Genomic DNA, 18,203 nt, shown 5'->3' with positions numbered 1-18,203 from the left:
TTTCACAAATACAATCCTTTAGTTACAGAGGCAATGTTGCCGAAATGTTTATTTGCAGAACTAGTAGTGAGATTTTGAATGTAACTGAATTCTTCGAATAAGTGTATTCTAGGTCATAAATCCTTATATCTGAATGCATTTTGGAGATTCTGTTGTACTATATTTTAAAACACGTAAGATGTGTGCAAATCCAGTGGTGTGGAATCATGAGGTACGTATTTCTAAGAACGTCTCTCCCTCTCTGCTCCTCTTTCTGATGGCTCTACCTCTTTTCCCGTCATTCCCTTGATTTCACGAATAGAATTTCATGATTCATCGCCTACTTATAACTTATAACCCAGTGCTCATCCCAACAAGTCCCCTCCTTTATGCCCATCACCCATCTAGCCATCCCCTGCCCACCTCCCATTCCGGCAACCCTCAGTTTGCTCTCTGTATTTTAAGTCACGTATGGTTTGCCTCCCTCTCTGTTTTTATCTTAGTTTTCCTTCCCTTCCCCTATGTTCATCCGTTGTGTTCCTTAAATTCCACATATGAATGAAATCATAGTATTTTTCTTTGACCAACTTATTGTGCTTAGCATAACGCCTTCTATTTCTGTCCGTGTTCTTGCATATGGCAAGATTTCATTCTTGTTGATCTCCGAGTAATATTCCATTGTATATATATATTCCACATCTCCTTTATCCATTCATCAGTTGGTGGACATTTGGGCTCTCTCTATACTTTGGCTATTGTCGATAGTGCTGCTATACACATTGGGGTGCATGTGCCCCTTGGAATCAGCACTTTTGGAGAGCATTTGGATAAATGCCCTCATAAGGTAATTCTATTTTTAATTTTTTGAGGAATCTCCAATTGTTTTCCAGAGTGGCTGCAAACAGTTTGCATTTCCTCCAGTGGTGCAAAAGAGTTCCTCTTCCTCCACATCGTCACCAACATCTGTTGTTGCCTGAGTTGTGAATTTTAACCATTCTCACAGTCGTGAGATGTATCTCGTTGTGGTTTCGATTTGTACTTCCCTGATGATGTGCGATGTTGAGCATCTTTTCATGTGTCTCTGAGCCATATGGATGTCTTTCTTGGAAAAGCATCTATTCCTGTCTTCTGCCCGTTTCTTCACTGGGTCATTTGATTTTGGAGTGTTGAGTTTCCTACATTCTTTATAGATTTTGGATACTAACCCTTTATCTGATCTGTCATTTGCAAATTCTTCTCCCATTCCTTCAGTTGCCTTTTAGTTTTGCTGATTGTTTCCTTTGTTGTGCAGGACCTTTCTGTCTTGATGAGGTCCCAATAGTTCATTTTTCTTTGGTTTCCCTTGCCTCTGGAGACATGTCCAGAAAGAGGTTGCTGTGGCCAAGATCAGAGAGGTTTTGCCTGCGTTCTCCTTGAGGAATTTGATGGCTTCCTGTCTTAAGTGTAGGCCTTTCATCCATTTAGAGTTCATTTTTGTGTGTGGTGTAAGAAAGTGGTCCAGTTTCATTTTTCTGCATGTCGCTGTGTAGTTTTCCCAACACCATTTGCTGAAGAGACTGTCTTTATTCCATTGCATCTTCTTTCCCACTTTGTCAAAGATTAGGTGGCCATACCTAATGGTTTGTGGGTCTCTTTCTGGGTTCTCTCTTCTGTTCCGTGGATATATGTGTTTGTATTCATGCCAGTGCCATACTGTCTTGTTGAATACAGTTTGGTAATGCAGCTAGAGGTCCAGAATTGTGATGCTTCCACTTTTGGGTTTTTTTTTTCAACATGACTTTGGCAATTCAGGGTGTTTGTGGTTCTATACAATTTTTAGAATTGTTTGTTCCTGCTCTGTGAGGAATGTTGGTGTTATTTTGGTAGGGTTTACAAAAAACACGTAGATTGCGTTGGGTAGTATTGACATTTTCACGATATTTGTTCTTCCTATCCAGGAGCCTAGAATGTTTTTCCATTTCTTTGTGTCTTCTTCAATTTTGTTCATAAGCTTCCTACAGTTTTCAGCATATAGATCTTTCACCTCGTTGGTTAGGATTATTCCTAGGTATTGTAAGGGTTTGGTGCAATTGTAAATGGCATCTACTTTATTTCTCTTTCTGCTCCTTCATTATTGGTGTATAGAAATGCAACCGATTTCCGTACATTGATTTTATATCCTGTGACTTTGCTGAACTCATGTATCAGTTGTAGCATGTTTTTTGGTGGAATCTGTTGGGTTTTCCATGTAGACTATCATGTCGTCTGCACAGAGTAAACGCTTGACTTCCTCCTTGCCTAGTTGAATTCCCTTTATTTCTTTTTGTTGTCTGATTGCTGAGCCTAGGACTTCCAATACTATCTGAATAAGAGTGGAGAGAATGGACATCCCCATCATGTTCCTGACCTGAGGGGGAAAGCCCTCAGTGTTTCCCCATTGGAGATGATATTAACTGTGGGTTTTTTGCATATGGCCTCTATGATCTTGAGGTCTATTCCTTCTAACCTTACTTTCTTCAGGGTTTTTACAAGAAAGGATGCTCTACATTGTTAAATGCTTTTTCTGCATCTATTGAGAGGATCATAGGGTTCTTATCCATTCTTGTAGTAATGTATGTATCACACTGATTGATTTGTGGACATTGAACCAGCCCTGCATCCCAGGTATAAATCCCACGTGATTGTGGCACAGAATTCTTTTAATGTATTGTTGGATCCAGTTTGCTAGTATCTTTTTGAGAATTTTTGCATCCATGTTCACTAGGGCAATTCGTCTGTAATTCTCCTTTTTCGTGTGGCGTTTGTCTGGTTTTGGAATCAAGGTATTGCTGACTTCATAGAATGAGCTTGGAAGTTTTCCTTCCATTTCTATTTTTTGGAGCAGCTTCAAAAGAATAGGTGTTACGTCTTCCTAAAATGTTTGCTAGGATTCCCCAGGAAAGCCATCCAGCCCTGGACTCTTGTTTGGGGAGATTTTTGATTACTGATTCAATTGTTTTACAGATTATAGGTGTGTTCACATTTTCTCTTTCCTCCTGGTTCAGTTTTGGTAGTTGATAGGTTTCTATGAATTTGTCCATTTCTTCCAGATTGCCCATTTTATTGGGGTATAATTTCTCATCATATTCTCTTATTATTGTTTGTATTTATGCTGTGTTGGCTGTGACCTCTCCTCTTTCATTCATGATTTAGTTGAGTCCTTTCCTTTTTCTTTTCCTCAGTCTGTCTAGGGGCTTATTGATTTCATTAATTCTTACACAAAGCAAGTGTGTTCCTGGCCTCATTGATCTGTTCTCCTGGTTTTCTTATTTTGATATCATTGATTTCTGCCCTCATCTTTATTATTTCCTGTCTTCTGGTGGTTTGGGGCTTTATTTTCTGTTCTTCTTCCAACTCCCTCAGGTGTAAGATTAGGTTGTATATTTGAGGACTTTCTTCCTTCTTTAGGAAGGCCTAGATTGCTAAATACCTCCCTCTTATTACCACCCTTGCTGCATCCCAGAGTTTTGGACAGTCATGCTTTCACTTTCATTGACTTCCATATACTTTTTAATTTCCTCCTTAAATTCTTAGTTACCCCTTTGATTCTTTAGTAGGATGTTCTTTATTCATTTAAAAAAATTTTTTTAAGCATTTATTTATTTTTGAAACAGAGACAGAGCATGAATGTGGGAGGGTCAGAGAGAGAGAGAGGGAGACACAGAATCTGAAACAGGCTCCAGGCTCTGCACTGTCAGCACAGAGCCCGACGCGGGGCTTGAACCCACGGATGTGAGATCATGACCTGGGCCAAAGTCAGATGCTTAACCGACTGAGCCACCCAGGCGCCCCAGTAGGATGTTCTTTAATACCCAAGTATTCATCGTGTTTAAAATTTTTCCTTCTGGTTGGTTTCAAGTTTGACAGCATTGTAGTTGGAAAATATGTATGGTATGATTTTGATATTTTTGTGCTTGTTGAGGGCTGATGTGACCCAGTATGTGATCCATTCCAGAGAATGATTCATGTATACTGGAGAAGAATGCATATTCTGCTGATTTAGGATGAAATGTTCTGAATGTATCTGTTAACTCCATCTGGTCCAGTGTGTTATTCAAAGCCATTGTTTCCTTGTTGATGTTATGCTTAGATGATCTGTTTATGGTTGTAATTGCGGTGTTAAAGTCCCCTAGTAGTATGGCATTATTATCAATGAGTTTCTTTGTGTTTGTGATTAAGTGATTCATATATTTGAGTGTCTCACCTTGGGGACATAAATATTTACAATTGTTAGGTCTTCGGGATGAATAGACCCCCTAATTATGATATAATGCCCTTCTTTCATCCCTTGTGACAGTCTTTGTTTTAAAATCTAGTTTGTCTGATACAAGTATGGCTACTCCAGCTTTCTTTTGACGTCCACTAGCATGATAGATGGTTCTACATCCCCTTCCTTTCAATTCGTAGGTGTCCTTAGGTGTAAAATGAGTCTTTGTAAGCAGCATATTGAGGGGACTTGTTTTCTTATCCATTCTGATACCCTAAGTCTTTTCATTGGAGAATTCACTCCATTTACATTTAGTGAGATGTATGTACATTTTACAGTACTAGTAAGCACAGACTGAAAGACCGTATTTCCTATGACTGAGGCAAAAACAGGTCCATTATTTTATTTTGTTTTAATCTAAAAACCCAGTGATTTACTTTTTGTGACAATGTGGAACTAAATTCATAAATCTATGGCAATTTCATGGGTACATCATTTATTCAAATAGTTTTCATAGAATCCCATGGCTATGTCTTTTCATATGAACAATCCACCAACCACCAACTGTTACTGGTGTTTTTTTTTTTTGAGATTTATTGTATAAATTGCTAAATGCTTGGTCTTGACAGGAAACACATAGTAAGAAAAGATGGACCCGAAAAATGGAAGTTCTTTCACTGGCTTTATCCTGCTGGGTTTCTCTGACCGGCCTCAGCTGGAACAAGTCCTCTTTGTGGTTCTTCTCATCTTCTATCTGCTTACCCTGCTGGGAAACACAAGCATCATTGCATTGTCCCGCCTGGACCCACACCTGCAGACTCCCATGTACTTTTTCCTCTCCAACCTAAGCTTTCTGGACCTGTGTTATACGACCAGCACTGTTCCTCAGCTACTGGTTGATCTCAGGGGAACAGACAAGTCTATTTCCTTCGCTGGCTGTGTAGCTCAGCTCTTCGTGTCTTTATGGTTGGGATCCACAGAATGCATTCTGTTGGGGGTGATGGCGTTTGATCGCTACGCAGCCGTCTGCAGACCCCTGCACTACACAGTGATCATGCACCCCCGTCTCTGTGCCCTGATGGCTTCTGCATCGTGGTTCATTGGTTTTGTCAATTCCTCATTGCACACGGTGCTCACCTTCCTTGTACCACTTTGTGGGAGAAATAAAATAGATCACTTCTTTTGTGAGATCCCCCCACTGCTCAAGCTTGCCTGTGTTGACACTACTGTGTATGAGTCTGAGCTCTTCTCTGTCAGTGTGATGATTCTTCTGATACCTGTGGCATTAATCACATTCTCCTATGGTCAGATTGTCAGGGTGGTCTTGGCAATAAAGTCAGCTTCAGGGCAGAGGAAAGCGTTTGGGACATGTGGGTCTCACCTCACTGTGGTCTCCCTGTTCTACGGCACGGCCATCTATGCTTACCTCCAGCCCAGCAACAACTACTCCCAGGATCAGGGCAAGTTCATTTCTCTCTTCTACACCATTGTCACCCCCATGGTCAACCCTGTTATATATACCCTGCGGAACAAGGATGTGACGGGAGCAATGAGGAAGGTGTTGTGTAGGGGCTATGACTCCAGATGACTGAGGGAAGACCCTTTCATGGAATACTTTGAATGCCGAGTCTTTATGATTTCTGTGTCCTCAACATTTCCCCTGACAACTTTCAAGGGAACTTTCTTAATTCCTTCTTTTATGCAAGTGAGTGTTCAAACTCTAAGTTTATGGATTCATGGCAGCCTCCAGAGATGCTAAGTTAGTGTACCTAGAGCATCTACAGCATATTAATATTGTAAAAACTTTCACAGGATTTTCTTAGTTCACCCCCATTTGGGAACACTATTCCGTTTCTAATTGCAGGACAGTGACACACATACCATGAAAGCATACCAATATAAGAATAAAAATGACCAGAACACGGTAATAAATATTAATATTGTAGCAAATTCTAGCAATTTCCGGCGGCTATTTCTTCTTCTCACAGTCAGATCACGGCTCTATTACAACGTTTGTGGCCTGACTGGATCACAGCTTTTTCCCAGAAATAGGAGGACAACTGTGGGAAAAACAAACTTAGGTGAGAGAAAATATGCCAACATCTATCCTGATAGAGCAATTCAGCTATCAAGCCATGGTGTCATGTCTCCCTTGTGATACTGATTTCGTTTTGAAACACCATTCTTTGTTTTTCAAAGAAATTTTTCTTTATTATTGATTTTTATGATTTTAGTGTTTAAATAATTTTTATTGTCATTCCACTAGAGTTAACCTACAGTATTATATTATATTACTTTAAACTTTAAAGGTACTTTATAAAGTACTTTGTAGTACTTTTCTGTACAATATAGTGATTCAATATTTCCATCATCACAAGTGTTGTCTTTAATCTCCATCACCTTTTTAACCCCTCCCCGCAGGCCATCCACTGTGGCACCAGTGAGCCCAGAGAAGGGAAGGGACATTCTCAGTTCATGCATCCTCAATTACTAGCCCTGTCTTGGCCTTGGGACTATCACGTGTCAGCATAACGACAGGGTGTGCAGTATAGAGTGACGGCACTCTGAACATGCCCTCTGCATGCTGCTAAACTCACTCCTGGATCATCATCAGTGTGCAGTCACCCCTCTAAGACCCTCCTGTACCTCCTAGTCTGCACATTTCGCAGCTACTGTTTGCCAGAGTCCCGCTCTGACCAGGCTCATGGAGGAGGCAGGAACAGGTCACAGACCCCTGGCAGCCCCTCCCCCCCCACACTTTGCAGGTGATTACTTTTCAGATGCTTGTTTTGTGACACGGGTGAGAACTCTCTTTCACCACAGTGGTGCTGTAGCATGTTTGAGCCCTTATGGTGTAGACTGGGAACCACCATGTATGGACCTGTGGTTTCCTGGGAAGGGAGGCTGGGTGTCAAGGTGGAAAGGGGAGTGTGATTGACTGGAGATCAGAGGATCGGGGCAGGTGTTCCTGAGGTCGCCTGAGAGACAGGACACTGGTTTTGGGGAGGAGACATTTCCTTTTTCCCCAGGGCTTTTCCACCTGTTTTGGAATCAAACTGATATGAGACAGAGTAACTGGAGAAAACACCCAGAGTTTTATTACCTGCACAGGCAGGCCCAATCTGGAAATTGAGACCCAAAGAAATGACCAAAGCAGGCTGAAATGGAGATCCATTTCCTGGTTATTTCAAGTAATCAGACGTTAATACAACTGTGTTTTAGGGAGGAGAGCCCAGAGTCCTCCTACATTTCTATCACCTTAACTCCTCCTGCTGCTTTCTTTTGTTTTTGAGAAAGAAGAAGATTGCATGTTTGTGTGAGCCAGGCAGGGGCAATAGAGAGGGGGAGAGAGAGAATACCAAGCAGGCTCTGCACTGTCATCACAGAGTCCAGTGCAGGGCTTGAACTCACAAACTGAGAGATCATGACCTGAGCTGAAATCAACAGTTGGTTGCTCAACCAAATGAGCCACCCAGGCACTCCCCTCCCCAGAAAAACCCTATTTTGACATAAATTCTCATTAACTTGAACTGGGCATTGGGATTTCATGCAGCATTCAACCCCATAGCAGTAGTTAATGTGATTATCTGAGCAGATTTCAAAATTCTTTATTATAAACAAATTCCTGCATGCAGTAGTAAGACCAAGATGCAGGTATTATTTCTATCCTGTTCCAAGTTCATAAATGAGGTACACTGTGGTCATGGTAATTGCTAAGTTCTTGTTGAGAATGTTGGGATTTCTCTTAGTCTTATTGTTGTCTAGATAGCAGAAACCCGCAGCAATAAGAATCACCAGATCCCCCTTATCTGGCTTGAAAGCCAAAAAAGGCTATTCTCCTGACTCCCATTTGTTATGCTTACAGTTCAAAAAGAAAAACACAGATTCCATGCTTGAAAGACCTTCCCCTGAGAATTTGGTTTGAGCCTGAAGAGAAAATACTTACAGTCTTTCCTTCTCCAGTGAAGTGGCAATCGGCTAATTGGGAGTTCAGATTTCTCTTTCCTCTAGAACTTGGTCTAAAGAAGAGCAACCTCATCCATACACACAAGTTCTGCCACACCTTTTTGGGTCTAAGCAATCAGGAGGGAAGGGAACAAGGTCATGTCATTGTAGGAACATTTGAATGGATGTTTAGGTAAGAATATACCTCTCCTTCCAAGGAAGAATAACAAAGATTGCAGATATCCACCTAACTTTTGGAAGCAGCCAATGGTCTTTGAAGAGCCACTACAGTTGTAAGAAGTGAAGAGATTGGCATATGGATGGGAAAGTGAAGGTCCTGCAGATCAAAGTACATGACCGCTGTCCCCGTGAAAGCTAGGACACTCAGACACTGCCTGGTGGTGTGTGGTCGTGGATCTGTAGGAAAGTGTTTGGGGATCCGATAGACAGAACAGAGCCCTTAGAATAAAGACAGATTCGTATATTTGCAATATGGCAACCTTGGACAGGATAGTCTTTGAAAATGGTGAATCTGAAAGGCAAGGGAAGTCACATTGAAGGGAAGGGAAGTCACAAGGGACGACCTTGTTCAGGCTCTGTTCAAGGTAATAATGCTTCTCTCCATCATTACTGTTAGCATAAGTTCTGTCATCCCCAGGGTTTACCCAGAAAGATTGTCCACTCATTGCAGAGTGTTTTGGCACAAGCGAAGAGGTGTAATTTAGAGTGGACAATGGAGCCCGGAGGTAAACAGAAGTTGGGATTTATGAATTCTTTGGAATCTGCCCATGAATAAAAGGGCTAATGTTACATCTGAGGGATATTTTTATAAGCACCAAAGTCAAAGTATGTGCTCTAGGGTCCAAGGATATGTCTATTTTTAGAGCCCCAGGAGGGGCCTGCCCCAAGTAACTATTTGGCTCAGTCTAAGTAGTCAGAATTTGGCTCGCCAGAGGCAGCCAAAGAGGAAGGAAGGCTCTGGAGGCATGAGATGTGCAGGTAGTCAATCTTTTCCCACCAAATTGACTAGGAGTGAAACGATTGTCTCTTCTTAACTTCCATTTACCAATGCTATTTCATATTATTGGCTTACATATGTTGGGTAGTCTTCAGATTCATTTAAATGACATACAATTTTCATGTAACATGTATTAGATTTTTAAAAACTTATTGTCAATTTAACTAACATACAGTATAATCTTGGCTTCAGGAGTAGATTCCTGTAATTCATCCCTTTCATACAAAACCCAGTGGTCATCCCAAGTGCCCTCCTCAATGCTCATCACCCATTTTCCCCACCCTCTCAACCTCCCACCTTCCTCAACCTCAATTTGCTCTCTGTATTTAAGAGTCTTATATGGTTTGCCTCCCTCTCTGTTTATAACTTAGTTTTCCTTCCCTTCCCTGTGGTCTTGTGTTAAGTTTCTCAAATTCCACATAGGCGCGAAATGATGTGATATCTGTCTTTCTCTGACTGACCTTTTTTCCTTAGCATGCTACCTTCCTGTTCCATCCACGTCATTGCAAATGAAAAGATTACATTCTGTTTTTCTTGCTGGGATGTCTTCCATTGTGTACCTATATCACATCTTTATCCATTCATCAGTTGATGGATACTCAGGCTTTTTCCATAATTTGGCTCTTGTTGATAGCACTGCTCTAAACATCAGAGTACATGTGCCCCTACAAATCAGCCCTCCTGTATCCTTTGGGTAAATTCTTAGTAGTTTTATGGCTGGGTTGTAGGGTAAACCTATTTTTAATTTTTTGAGGAACCTCCACGCAGTTTTCCAGAGTGGCTAAACTTTATGAATTCCTACCAATGGTGCAAGAAGGTTCCCTTTTCTCCACATCCTCGCCAACAGCTGTTGGTTCCTGAGTTGTTCATTTTAGCCATTCTGACTGGTGTGGTTTATCTCAGCGTGGTTTTGATTTGTATTTGATTTGCTCCCTGATGGGGAGCATCTCTTCACCTGTCTGTTGGCCATCTGGATGTCTTCTTTGGAAAAGTGTCTATTCATATCTCCTTTCCATTTCCTCACTGGGCCATTTGTTTTTCTGGTGTTGACTTTGGTAAGTTCTTTATAGATTATGGATACTAACCCTTTATCTGATATGTCATTTGCAAATATCTTCTACCATTTCATTGGATTCCTTTTAGTTTTGTTAATTGTCTCCTTGGCTGTGCTGAAACTTTTTATCTTGATGAGTCCCACTAGTTCATTTTTGCTTTTATTTCCCTTGCCTTTGGAGACATGTCAAGTAAGAAGTTGTTGTGGCCAAGGTCGAAGAAGTTGCTGTCTGCTTTCTCCTCTAGGGTTTTGAAGCTTTCCTGTCTCACATTTAGGCCTTTCATCCATTGTGAATTCATGTTTGTGTATGGTGTAAGACAGTGGTCCAATGTCATTTTTCTGCATGTTGCTGTCCAGTTCTTCCAGTGCCATTTGCTAAAGAGACTGTCTTTTTCCCATTGGATACTCTTTCATGCTTTGTTTAGAATTAGTTGGCCGTGTATCTGTGAGTCCATTTCTGGGTTACCTATTCTATTCCACTGGAGTATGTGTCTGTTTTATGCCAATACCATACTGTCTTGATGATTACAGCTCTGTAACAAAGACTAAGTCCGGGATTGTGATGCCTCCTGCTTTGGTTTTCTTTTTCAACGTTACTTTGGCTATTTGGTGTCTTTTATGGTTCCATACAAATTTTAGGATTGTTCTAGCTCTGTGAACAATGCTGATGCTACTTTGATGGGGTTTGTATTGACTGTGTAGTTTGGTTTGGGCATTATCAACATGTTATAATAGTTGTTTTTCCAATTCATGAGCATTCAATGTTTTTTTTTTCCATTTCTCTGTGTCCTCTTCAGTTTCTTTCATATGCTTTCTCTAATTTTTAGCATACATATCTTTTACCTCATTAGTTAGGTTTGTGCCTAGCTATTTTGTGGGTTTTGGTGCAATTGTAAATGGGATCGATTCCTTGATATGTCTTTCTGTTGCTTCATTATTGGAATATAGCAATGGAATCAGTTTCTGCATATTGTTTTTACATCCTGTGACTTTATGAATTCATGGACCAGTTCTAGCAAATTTTTCGTGGAGCTTTCAAGTTTTTCACCTAGAGTATCATGTCATCTGCGAAAAGTAAAAGTTTGATTCCTTCTTTGCCAATTTGTATTCCTTTTATTTCATTTTGTTGTCTGATGGCTGAGGCTCGGACTTCCAACATTATGTTAAACAACAGTGGTGAGAGTGGACATCCCTGTCGTGTTCCTGATCTCAGGGGGACAGCTCTCAGTTTTTCCCCTTTGGCGATGATATTAACTGTGGGCCTTTCATATATGGCTTTAGGATATTAAGGTATGTTCCTTCTATCTCGACTTTCCTGAGGCTTTTTCTTTAGAAAAGATATTCTATTTTGTCAGATGCCTTTTCTGCATCTACTGACAGGATCACCTGGTTCTTATCCTTTCTTCTATTAATGTGAAGTATCACGTTGATTGATTCATGAATATTGACCCAGCCCTGCAGCCCAGGAATAAATCCCACTTGATCATGGTGAATAATTCTTTTAATGTACTGTTGAATTCAGTTGCTTAGTATCTTCTTGAGAATTTTTGCATCCACGTTCATCAGGGAGATTGGCCTGTAATTCTCCTTTTTATGGGGTGTCTGTCCACTTTGGGAATCAAGGTCATGCTGGCTTCATAGAATGAGTCGGGAGCTTTCCTTCCAGTTCTATTTTTTGGAACAGCTTGAGAAGGATAGGTATGAACTCTGCTTTAAATGTCTGGTAGAATTCCCCAGGAACGCCATCTGGCCCAGGACTCTTACTTTTTGGGAGATTTTCGATAACCGATTCAATGTCTTCATGGATTATGGGTCTGGTCAAATTTTTTCATTTCTCCCTATTTGAATTTTGTTATGTGTAGTGTCTAGAAATTTGTCAATTTCTTTCAGATTGTCCTGTTTGTTGGCCTAAAATTTTTCATATTATTCTGTAATAATGGTTTGCATTCTGTGGGGTTGATTGTGATCTCTCCTTTTCATCATGATTTTATCAATTTGGGTCCTCTCTCTTTTCTTTTTGAGATGTTTGGCTAAAGGTTTCTCAACTTTGTTTAGTCTTTCAAAAAAAAAACCAAACCAGCTTTTAGATTCAGTGATCTCTTCTGCCATTTTTTAAAATTCTATATTGTTTATTTCAGCTCTAATCATTATAATTTCTTTTTTCCTGCTGGTTTTGGACTTTCTTTACTAATGTTTTTCCAGCTCCTTTCAGTGTGATATTCGGTTCTGTATTTGGGACCTTTCTTCCTTCTTGAAATAAGCCTGGATTGCAATGTATTTCTGCTTAGGACTGCCTTTGCTGCACCCCAAAGAATTTGGACTGTTGTGCTTTCATTTTCATTTGCTTCCATATATATGTTTAAATTTCTTCTTTAATTTCCTGGCTGACCCATGCATTCTTTTGTAAGATGTTCTTTAAACGCCATGTATTTGGAGGGAGGGAGGAGTTCCAAATCTTCCCTTGTGCTTAATTTCATGTTTCATACCGTTGTGATCTGAAAATATGCATGGTACGGTCTCAATCCTTTTATATTTGTTGAGAGCTGGTTTGTGAGCCAGTATGTGATCTATTTTGGAGAATGTTCCATGTGCACTTGAGAAGAATGTGTATTCTGATGTTTTTGGATGGAAAGTTCTGAATATTTCTGTTGAGTTTATCTGGTCCAAAGTGTCATTCAGCGTCGTTGTTTCCTTACTGATTTTCGGCCTTGATATCTGTCCATTGTTGTAAGTGGAGTATTAAAGTCTCCTATAATCATAGTAATATTTTCCATATATTTATTTATGTTTATGATTAATTGACTCATATATTTGGGTGTTTACTTCTTTGGGGGCATAAATGGTTACCATCGTTAGTTCTTATTGATGGATAGACCCCTTAATTATGATATAATTGCCTCCTTCATCTCTTGTTACAGACCTTGTTTTAAAGTCTAGTTTGTCTGATGGCTACCCTGGCTTTCTTTTGGCATCCAGTAGCATGATAGATGGTTCTCCATCCCCTCACTTCCAGTCTGCAGGTGTCCTCAGAACTGAAAGGAATCTCTTATAGGTAGCATATAGATGCATCTTGTTTTTCCATCCATTCTGATGCCCTATGTCTTTTGATTGGGGCATTTTGTCCATTTTCATTCATAGTGATTATTGAAAGATATGGATTTAGTGTCATCATGTTATCTGGAGGTTTCATGCTTGTGGTGATGTCTCTGGTCCCTGTAGTCTTTGCCACATTCTGCTCCGAGTCCCCCTTAGGATCTCATGCAGGGCTGGGATAGTGGTAATGAATTCCTTCCGTTTGTGTGTGGGAAAACCTTTATCTCTCCTTCTATTCTGAATGGCAGGCTTGCTGGGTAAAGGATTCTTGGCTGCATATTTTTCCTGTTCAGCATATTGAAAATTTCCTGCCACTCTTTTCTAGAATGGCCTGTGAAGTTTCAGTAGATAGGTCTGCTACTACCCTTATGTGTCTACCCTCGGAGGTTAAGACGTGTTTGTCCCTGGCTGATTTCAGAATTCTCTCTTTATCTTTGTATTTTGCCAGCTCCACAATGCTATGTTGTGGTGTAGACTTGTTTTTGTTGCTTTTGAAAGGAGTTCTCTGTGCCTCCTGCACTTGCATGTCCGTTTCCTTCCCCAGATGAAGTTCTCAGCTATAATTTCTCAAATAAGACTTCTGACCTTTTCTCTCTCTCTCTTCTTCTGGAACTCCTATGATACAGATATCATTGCTTTGTACTGAATCACTTAGGTCTCTAAATCTCCCCTTATGGTCTAGCAATTCCTTTTCCTGCTTTTTTTTTGGCTTCATTATATTCCATAATTTTATCTTCTATTCTATCTATATCTATATCTAACTATGTGTATATAGATATCTATCTATATAGATAGAATATCTATCTTTATTCTCTCCTCTGCTTCTTCCATTTTTGCTGTCACTGCATCTAGTTTATTTTGCATCTCATTTACAGCATTTCTTAATTCATTGTGAATATTTCCTGGGTCTTGGATCTCTAAAGCAAGAGCTTCTCTGCTGTCTTATTGATTTTTTTGAAGCCCAGCTATTAGTGTTATGACTTGGATTCTAAATTCTTGTTCAGACATACTGTTTATATCTCTTTTGAGAAATTCTCTAGCTGCCATTTCTTCCTTGAACTTCTTTTTAGGATAATTCTTCTATTTCATCATTTTAGCTACTTCTGGCTTTTATGTGGTTAGTAGGTTGTTATGCGTCCTGCCCCTGCAAGGACTACTATATCAAAAGCGGTCATACACTCTCCAGGACCTGGTACTTGAAGAAGTGTTGTTGGTGTGCATTGCATGCACTCTGTTCTTACATCTTTGGCTGCTTTATCTCACTGTTCATAGTGGAGGATTGTTTGGAACTTCCACTAGGTGTGCTCAGATTTGTTCACTGAAGTCACCCTGGAAAAAGGAAAAAGGGGGGGCGGGGAAATTTCATTCTGTATAAAGGGAGAAATGAAAGGGGCAGGAAACAATACCAGCAGACAATCAAAGAAACTATATGGGTTAGTCAAGAGAGAGAGGAAGAAGGGGGGAAATGAAGAAGGAGATGCACTGGGAAGATGGCAGCTTAGGAGGACACTGGGCTCACCACGCATCCTGCAAATCACTTAGATTCCACCCACACCTGCCTGAATAGCCCAGAAAATCGCCAGAAGACTAGCAGAACAGATTCTCTGGAGCCAAGTGTAGACAAGAGGTCCATGGGAGATGATAGGAAGGGTGGAGAAGCGGTGCACGGTACAAGGACTGGCGGGAGGGAGCCGGGGCAGAGGGGCGGCCCGCTGGCCAAGCAGATCCCCGGGGTCTGGCTGGCAAACACGGAGTGGCCAGACGGAGTGTGTTCAGACGTCAAGTGGGACTTAACCCCTGGAAGGTTATGAGTTAAGAGATCTGCTCAGAGAAAAGGAGGGCTGGAGGAAAACACGAGGGAGAGTTGTTGAGCCCCGGATGACAGAGCTCAGCTTGGCAGGGAACAAAGGCGCTCGCCAGCACCATCTCCCTCGCCCATCTCCCAGCCAAAATCCCAAAGGGAACCAGTTCCTGCCAGGGAACTTGCTTGCACCGCACAAACACCCAACACTGTGCTTCTTCGGAACCATCCCTCCGGCGAGTCTGACTCTCTCCCGGTGCCGCAGGGCCCCTCCGGTAGCAGATCACCGGAGGAGAAGCAAGCTAAGCCTGCCCCTCCCGCCCACGTGCACCTTGCCAATCCACCCCAGCTAATACCCCAGATCCCCAGCACCACAAGCCTGGCAGTGTGCAAGTAGCCCAGACAGGCCACCCCACCCCACAGTGAATCCTGCCCCTAGAAGAGGGAAAGAGAAGGCACACACCAGTTTGAATGTGGCCCCAGCGGTGGGCTGGGGGCAGACTTCAGGTCTGACTGTGGCCCCCACCCACCAACGCAAGTTATTCAAGACAGCACAGGGGAGGTACCTTGCAGTTCCACACCACTCCAGGGACTATCCAAAATGACGAAACGGAAGAATTCCCCTCCAAAAAACCTCCAGGAAATAATGATATCTAATGAACTGATCAGAAACGATTTAAACAATATAACAGAAAGTGAATTTAGAATAATATTCATAAAATTAATCTCTGGACTTGAAAACAGTATAAAGGACAGCAGAGAATCTATTGCTACAGAGATCAAGGGACTAAGGAACAGCCAGGAGGAGCTAAAAAATGCTATCAATGAGCTGCAAAATAAAATGGAGATGACCAAAGCACCGATTGAAGAGGCAGAGGAAAGAATAGATGTACTAGAAGATAAATTATGGAAAAAGAGGAAGCTGGGAAAAAGAGAAAAAAATTCAGGAGTATGAGGGGAAAATTAGAGAACTAAGTGATGGACTAAAGAGAAATAATCTACGCATAATTGGTATTCCAGAGGAGGAACAGAGAGGGAAAGGTGCTGAAGGTGTACTTGAAGAAATAATAGCTGAGAACTTCCCTGATCTGGGGAAGGAAAATTGAAATCCAAGAGGCTCAAGGAACTCCCTTCAGAGGTAACTTGAGTCGATCTTCTGCACGACATATCATAATGAAACTGGCAAAATACAGGGATAAAGAGATAATTCTGAAAGAAGCTAGGGATAAATGTGCTCTAACATATAAAGGAAGACCTATAAGACTCGTGACGGATCTCTCTACTGAAACTTGGCAGGCCAGAAAGGATTGGCAGGATATCTTTCATGTGATGAATAGAAAAAATATGCAGCTGAGAATCTTTTATCCAGCAAGTTTGTCATTTAGAATAGAAGGAGAGATAAAGGTCTTCCCAAACAAATAAAAACTGAAGGAATTCCTCACCACTAAACCAGCCCTACAAGAGATCCTAAGGGGGATCCTGTGAGACAAAGTACCAGAGACATCGCTACAAGCATGAAACCCACAGATATCACAATGACTCTAAACCTATATCTTTCTATAATAACACTGAATGTAAATTGACTAAATGCACCAACCAAATGACATAGAGTATCAGAATGGATAAAAAAACAAGACTCATCTGTTTGCTGTCTACAAGAGACTCATTTTAGACCTGAGGACACCTTCAGATTGAAAGTGAGGGGATGGAGAACTATTTATCACGCTAGTGTAAGTCAAAAGAAAGCTGGAGTAGCCATACTTATATCAGACAAACAAGACTTAAATTAAAGGCTGTAACAAGAGATGAAGAAGGGCATTATATAATAATCACAGGGTCTATCCATTAAAAAGAACTAACAATTATAAACATCTATGAGCCTAATATGGGAGCCAAATCTATAAAACAATTATTCACAAACATAAGCAACTTTATTGACAGGAATGTGGTAATTGCAGGGGACTTTAATACCCCACTTACAACAATGGATAGATCATCTAGACACATGGTCAATAAAGAAACAAGGGCCCTAAATGATACATTGGATCAGATGGACTTGACAGATATATTTAGAACTCTGCATCCCAAAGCAAAAGAATATACTTTGTTCTTGAGTGCACATGGAAGATTCTCCAAGATAGATCACATACTGGGTCACAAAACAGCCCTTCATAAGTATACAAGAATTGAGATCACACCATGCATACTTTCAGACCACAATGCTATGAAGCTTGAAATCAACCACAGGAAAAAGTCTGGAAAACCTCCAAAAGCATGGAGGTTAAAGCACACCCTACTAAGAATGAATGGGTCAACCAGGCAATTAGAGAAGAAGTTCAAAAATATATGGAAACAAACGAAAATGAAACTACAGCAATCCAAACGCTTTGGGATGCAGCGAAGGCAGTCCTGAGAGGAAAATACATTGCAATCCAGGCCTATCTCAAGAAACAAGAAAAATCCGAAATACAAAATCTAACAGCACACCTAAAGGAAATAGAAGCAGAGCAGCAAAGACACCCCATACCCAGCAGAATAAGAGAAATAATAAAGATCAGAACAGAAATAAACAATATAGAATCTAAAAAAAACTGTAGAGCAGATCAGTGAAACCAAGAGTTGGTTTTTGAAAATATAAACAAAATTGACAAACCTCTAGCCAGACTTCTCAAAAAGAAAAGGGAGATGACCCAAATAGATAAAATCATGAATGAAAATGGAATTATTAAAACCAATCCCTCAGAGATACAAGCAGTTATCAGGGAATACTCTGAAAAATTATATGCCAACAAACTGGACAACCTGGAAGAAATGGACAAATTCCTAAACACCCTCACACTTCCAAAACTCAATCAGGAAGAAATAGAAAGCTTGAACAGACCCATAACCAGCAAAGAAATTGAATCAGTCATCAAAAATCTCCCAACAAATAAGAGTCCAGGACCAGATGGCTTCCCAGGGGAGTTCTACCAGATGTTTAAAGCTGAGATAATACCTATCCTTCTCAAGCTATTCCAAGAAATAGAAAGGGAAGGAAAACTTCCAGACTCATTCTATGAAGCCAGTTTTACTTTGCTTCCTCAACCAG

General features: G+C 40.8%; 1 protein-coding gene across 2 annotated transcripts; it reads left to right on the top strand.

Annotated features, from left to right (window-relative positions):
• The first annotated feature begins 4,853 nt into the window (after positions 1–4,853).
• On the top strand, positions 4,854–16,013 carry LOC106976296 (putative olfactory receptor 2B8). Of its 2 annotated transcripts, none has more exons than XM_053223280.1 (2): positions 4,854–5,764; positions 15,207–16,013. In XM_053223280.1, exons 1-2 carry the CDS (start codon positions 4,854–4,856, stop codon positions 15,466–15,468), a joined length of 1,173 nt encoding a protein of 390 aa, XP_053079255.1. In that variant the 3' UTR covers positions 15,469–16,013. The 2 variants fall into 2 exon arrangements, with proteins under 2 accessions (XP_053079255.1, XP_053079256.1); XM_053223281.1 differs by lacking the exon at positions 15,207–16,013 and adding an exon at positions 14,238–14,620 and having other exon boundaries at positions 4,854–5,769.
• The last annotated feature ends 2,190 nt before the right edge of the window (positions 16,014–18,203 follow it).

This window comes from Acinonyx jubatus, chromosome B2, assembly GCF_027475565.1.
Source record: "Acinonyx jubatus isolate Ajub_Pintada_27869175 chromosome B2, VMU_Ajub_asm_v1.0, whole genome shotgun sequence".
NCBI lineage: Eukaryota > Metazoa > Chordata > Mammalia > Carnivora > Felidae > Acinonyx > Acinonyx jubatus.
This window is presented reverse-complemented; position numbering and strand designations above follow the sequence as displayed.

Bases quoted from the DNA above. Each gene is read 5' to 3' on its own strand.
- LOC106976296 (XM_053223280.1), top strand. From the start codon at position 4,854: ATGGACCCGAAAAATGGAAGTTCTTTCACTGGCTTTATCCTGCTGGGT. The intron at 5,765-15,206 runs GTTGTGTAGGGG...GACAGAGCTCAG, and splicing joins ACGGGAGCAATGAGGAAGGT to CTTGGCAGGGAACAAAGGCG.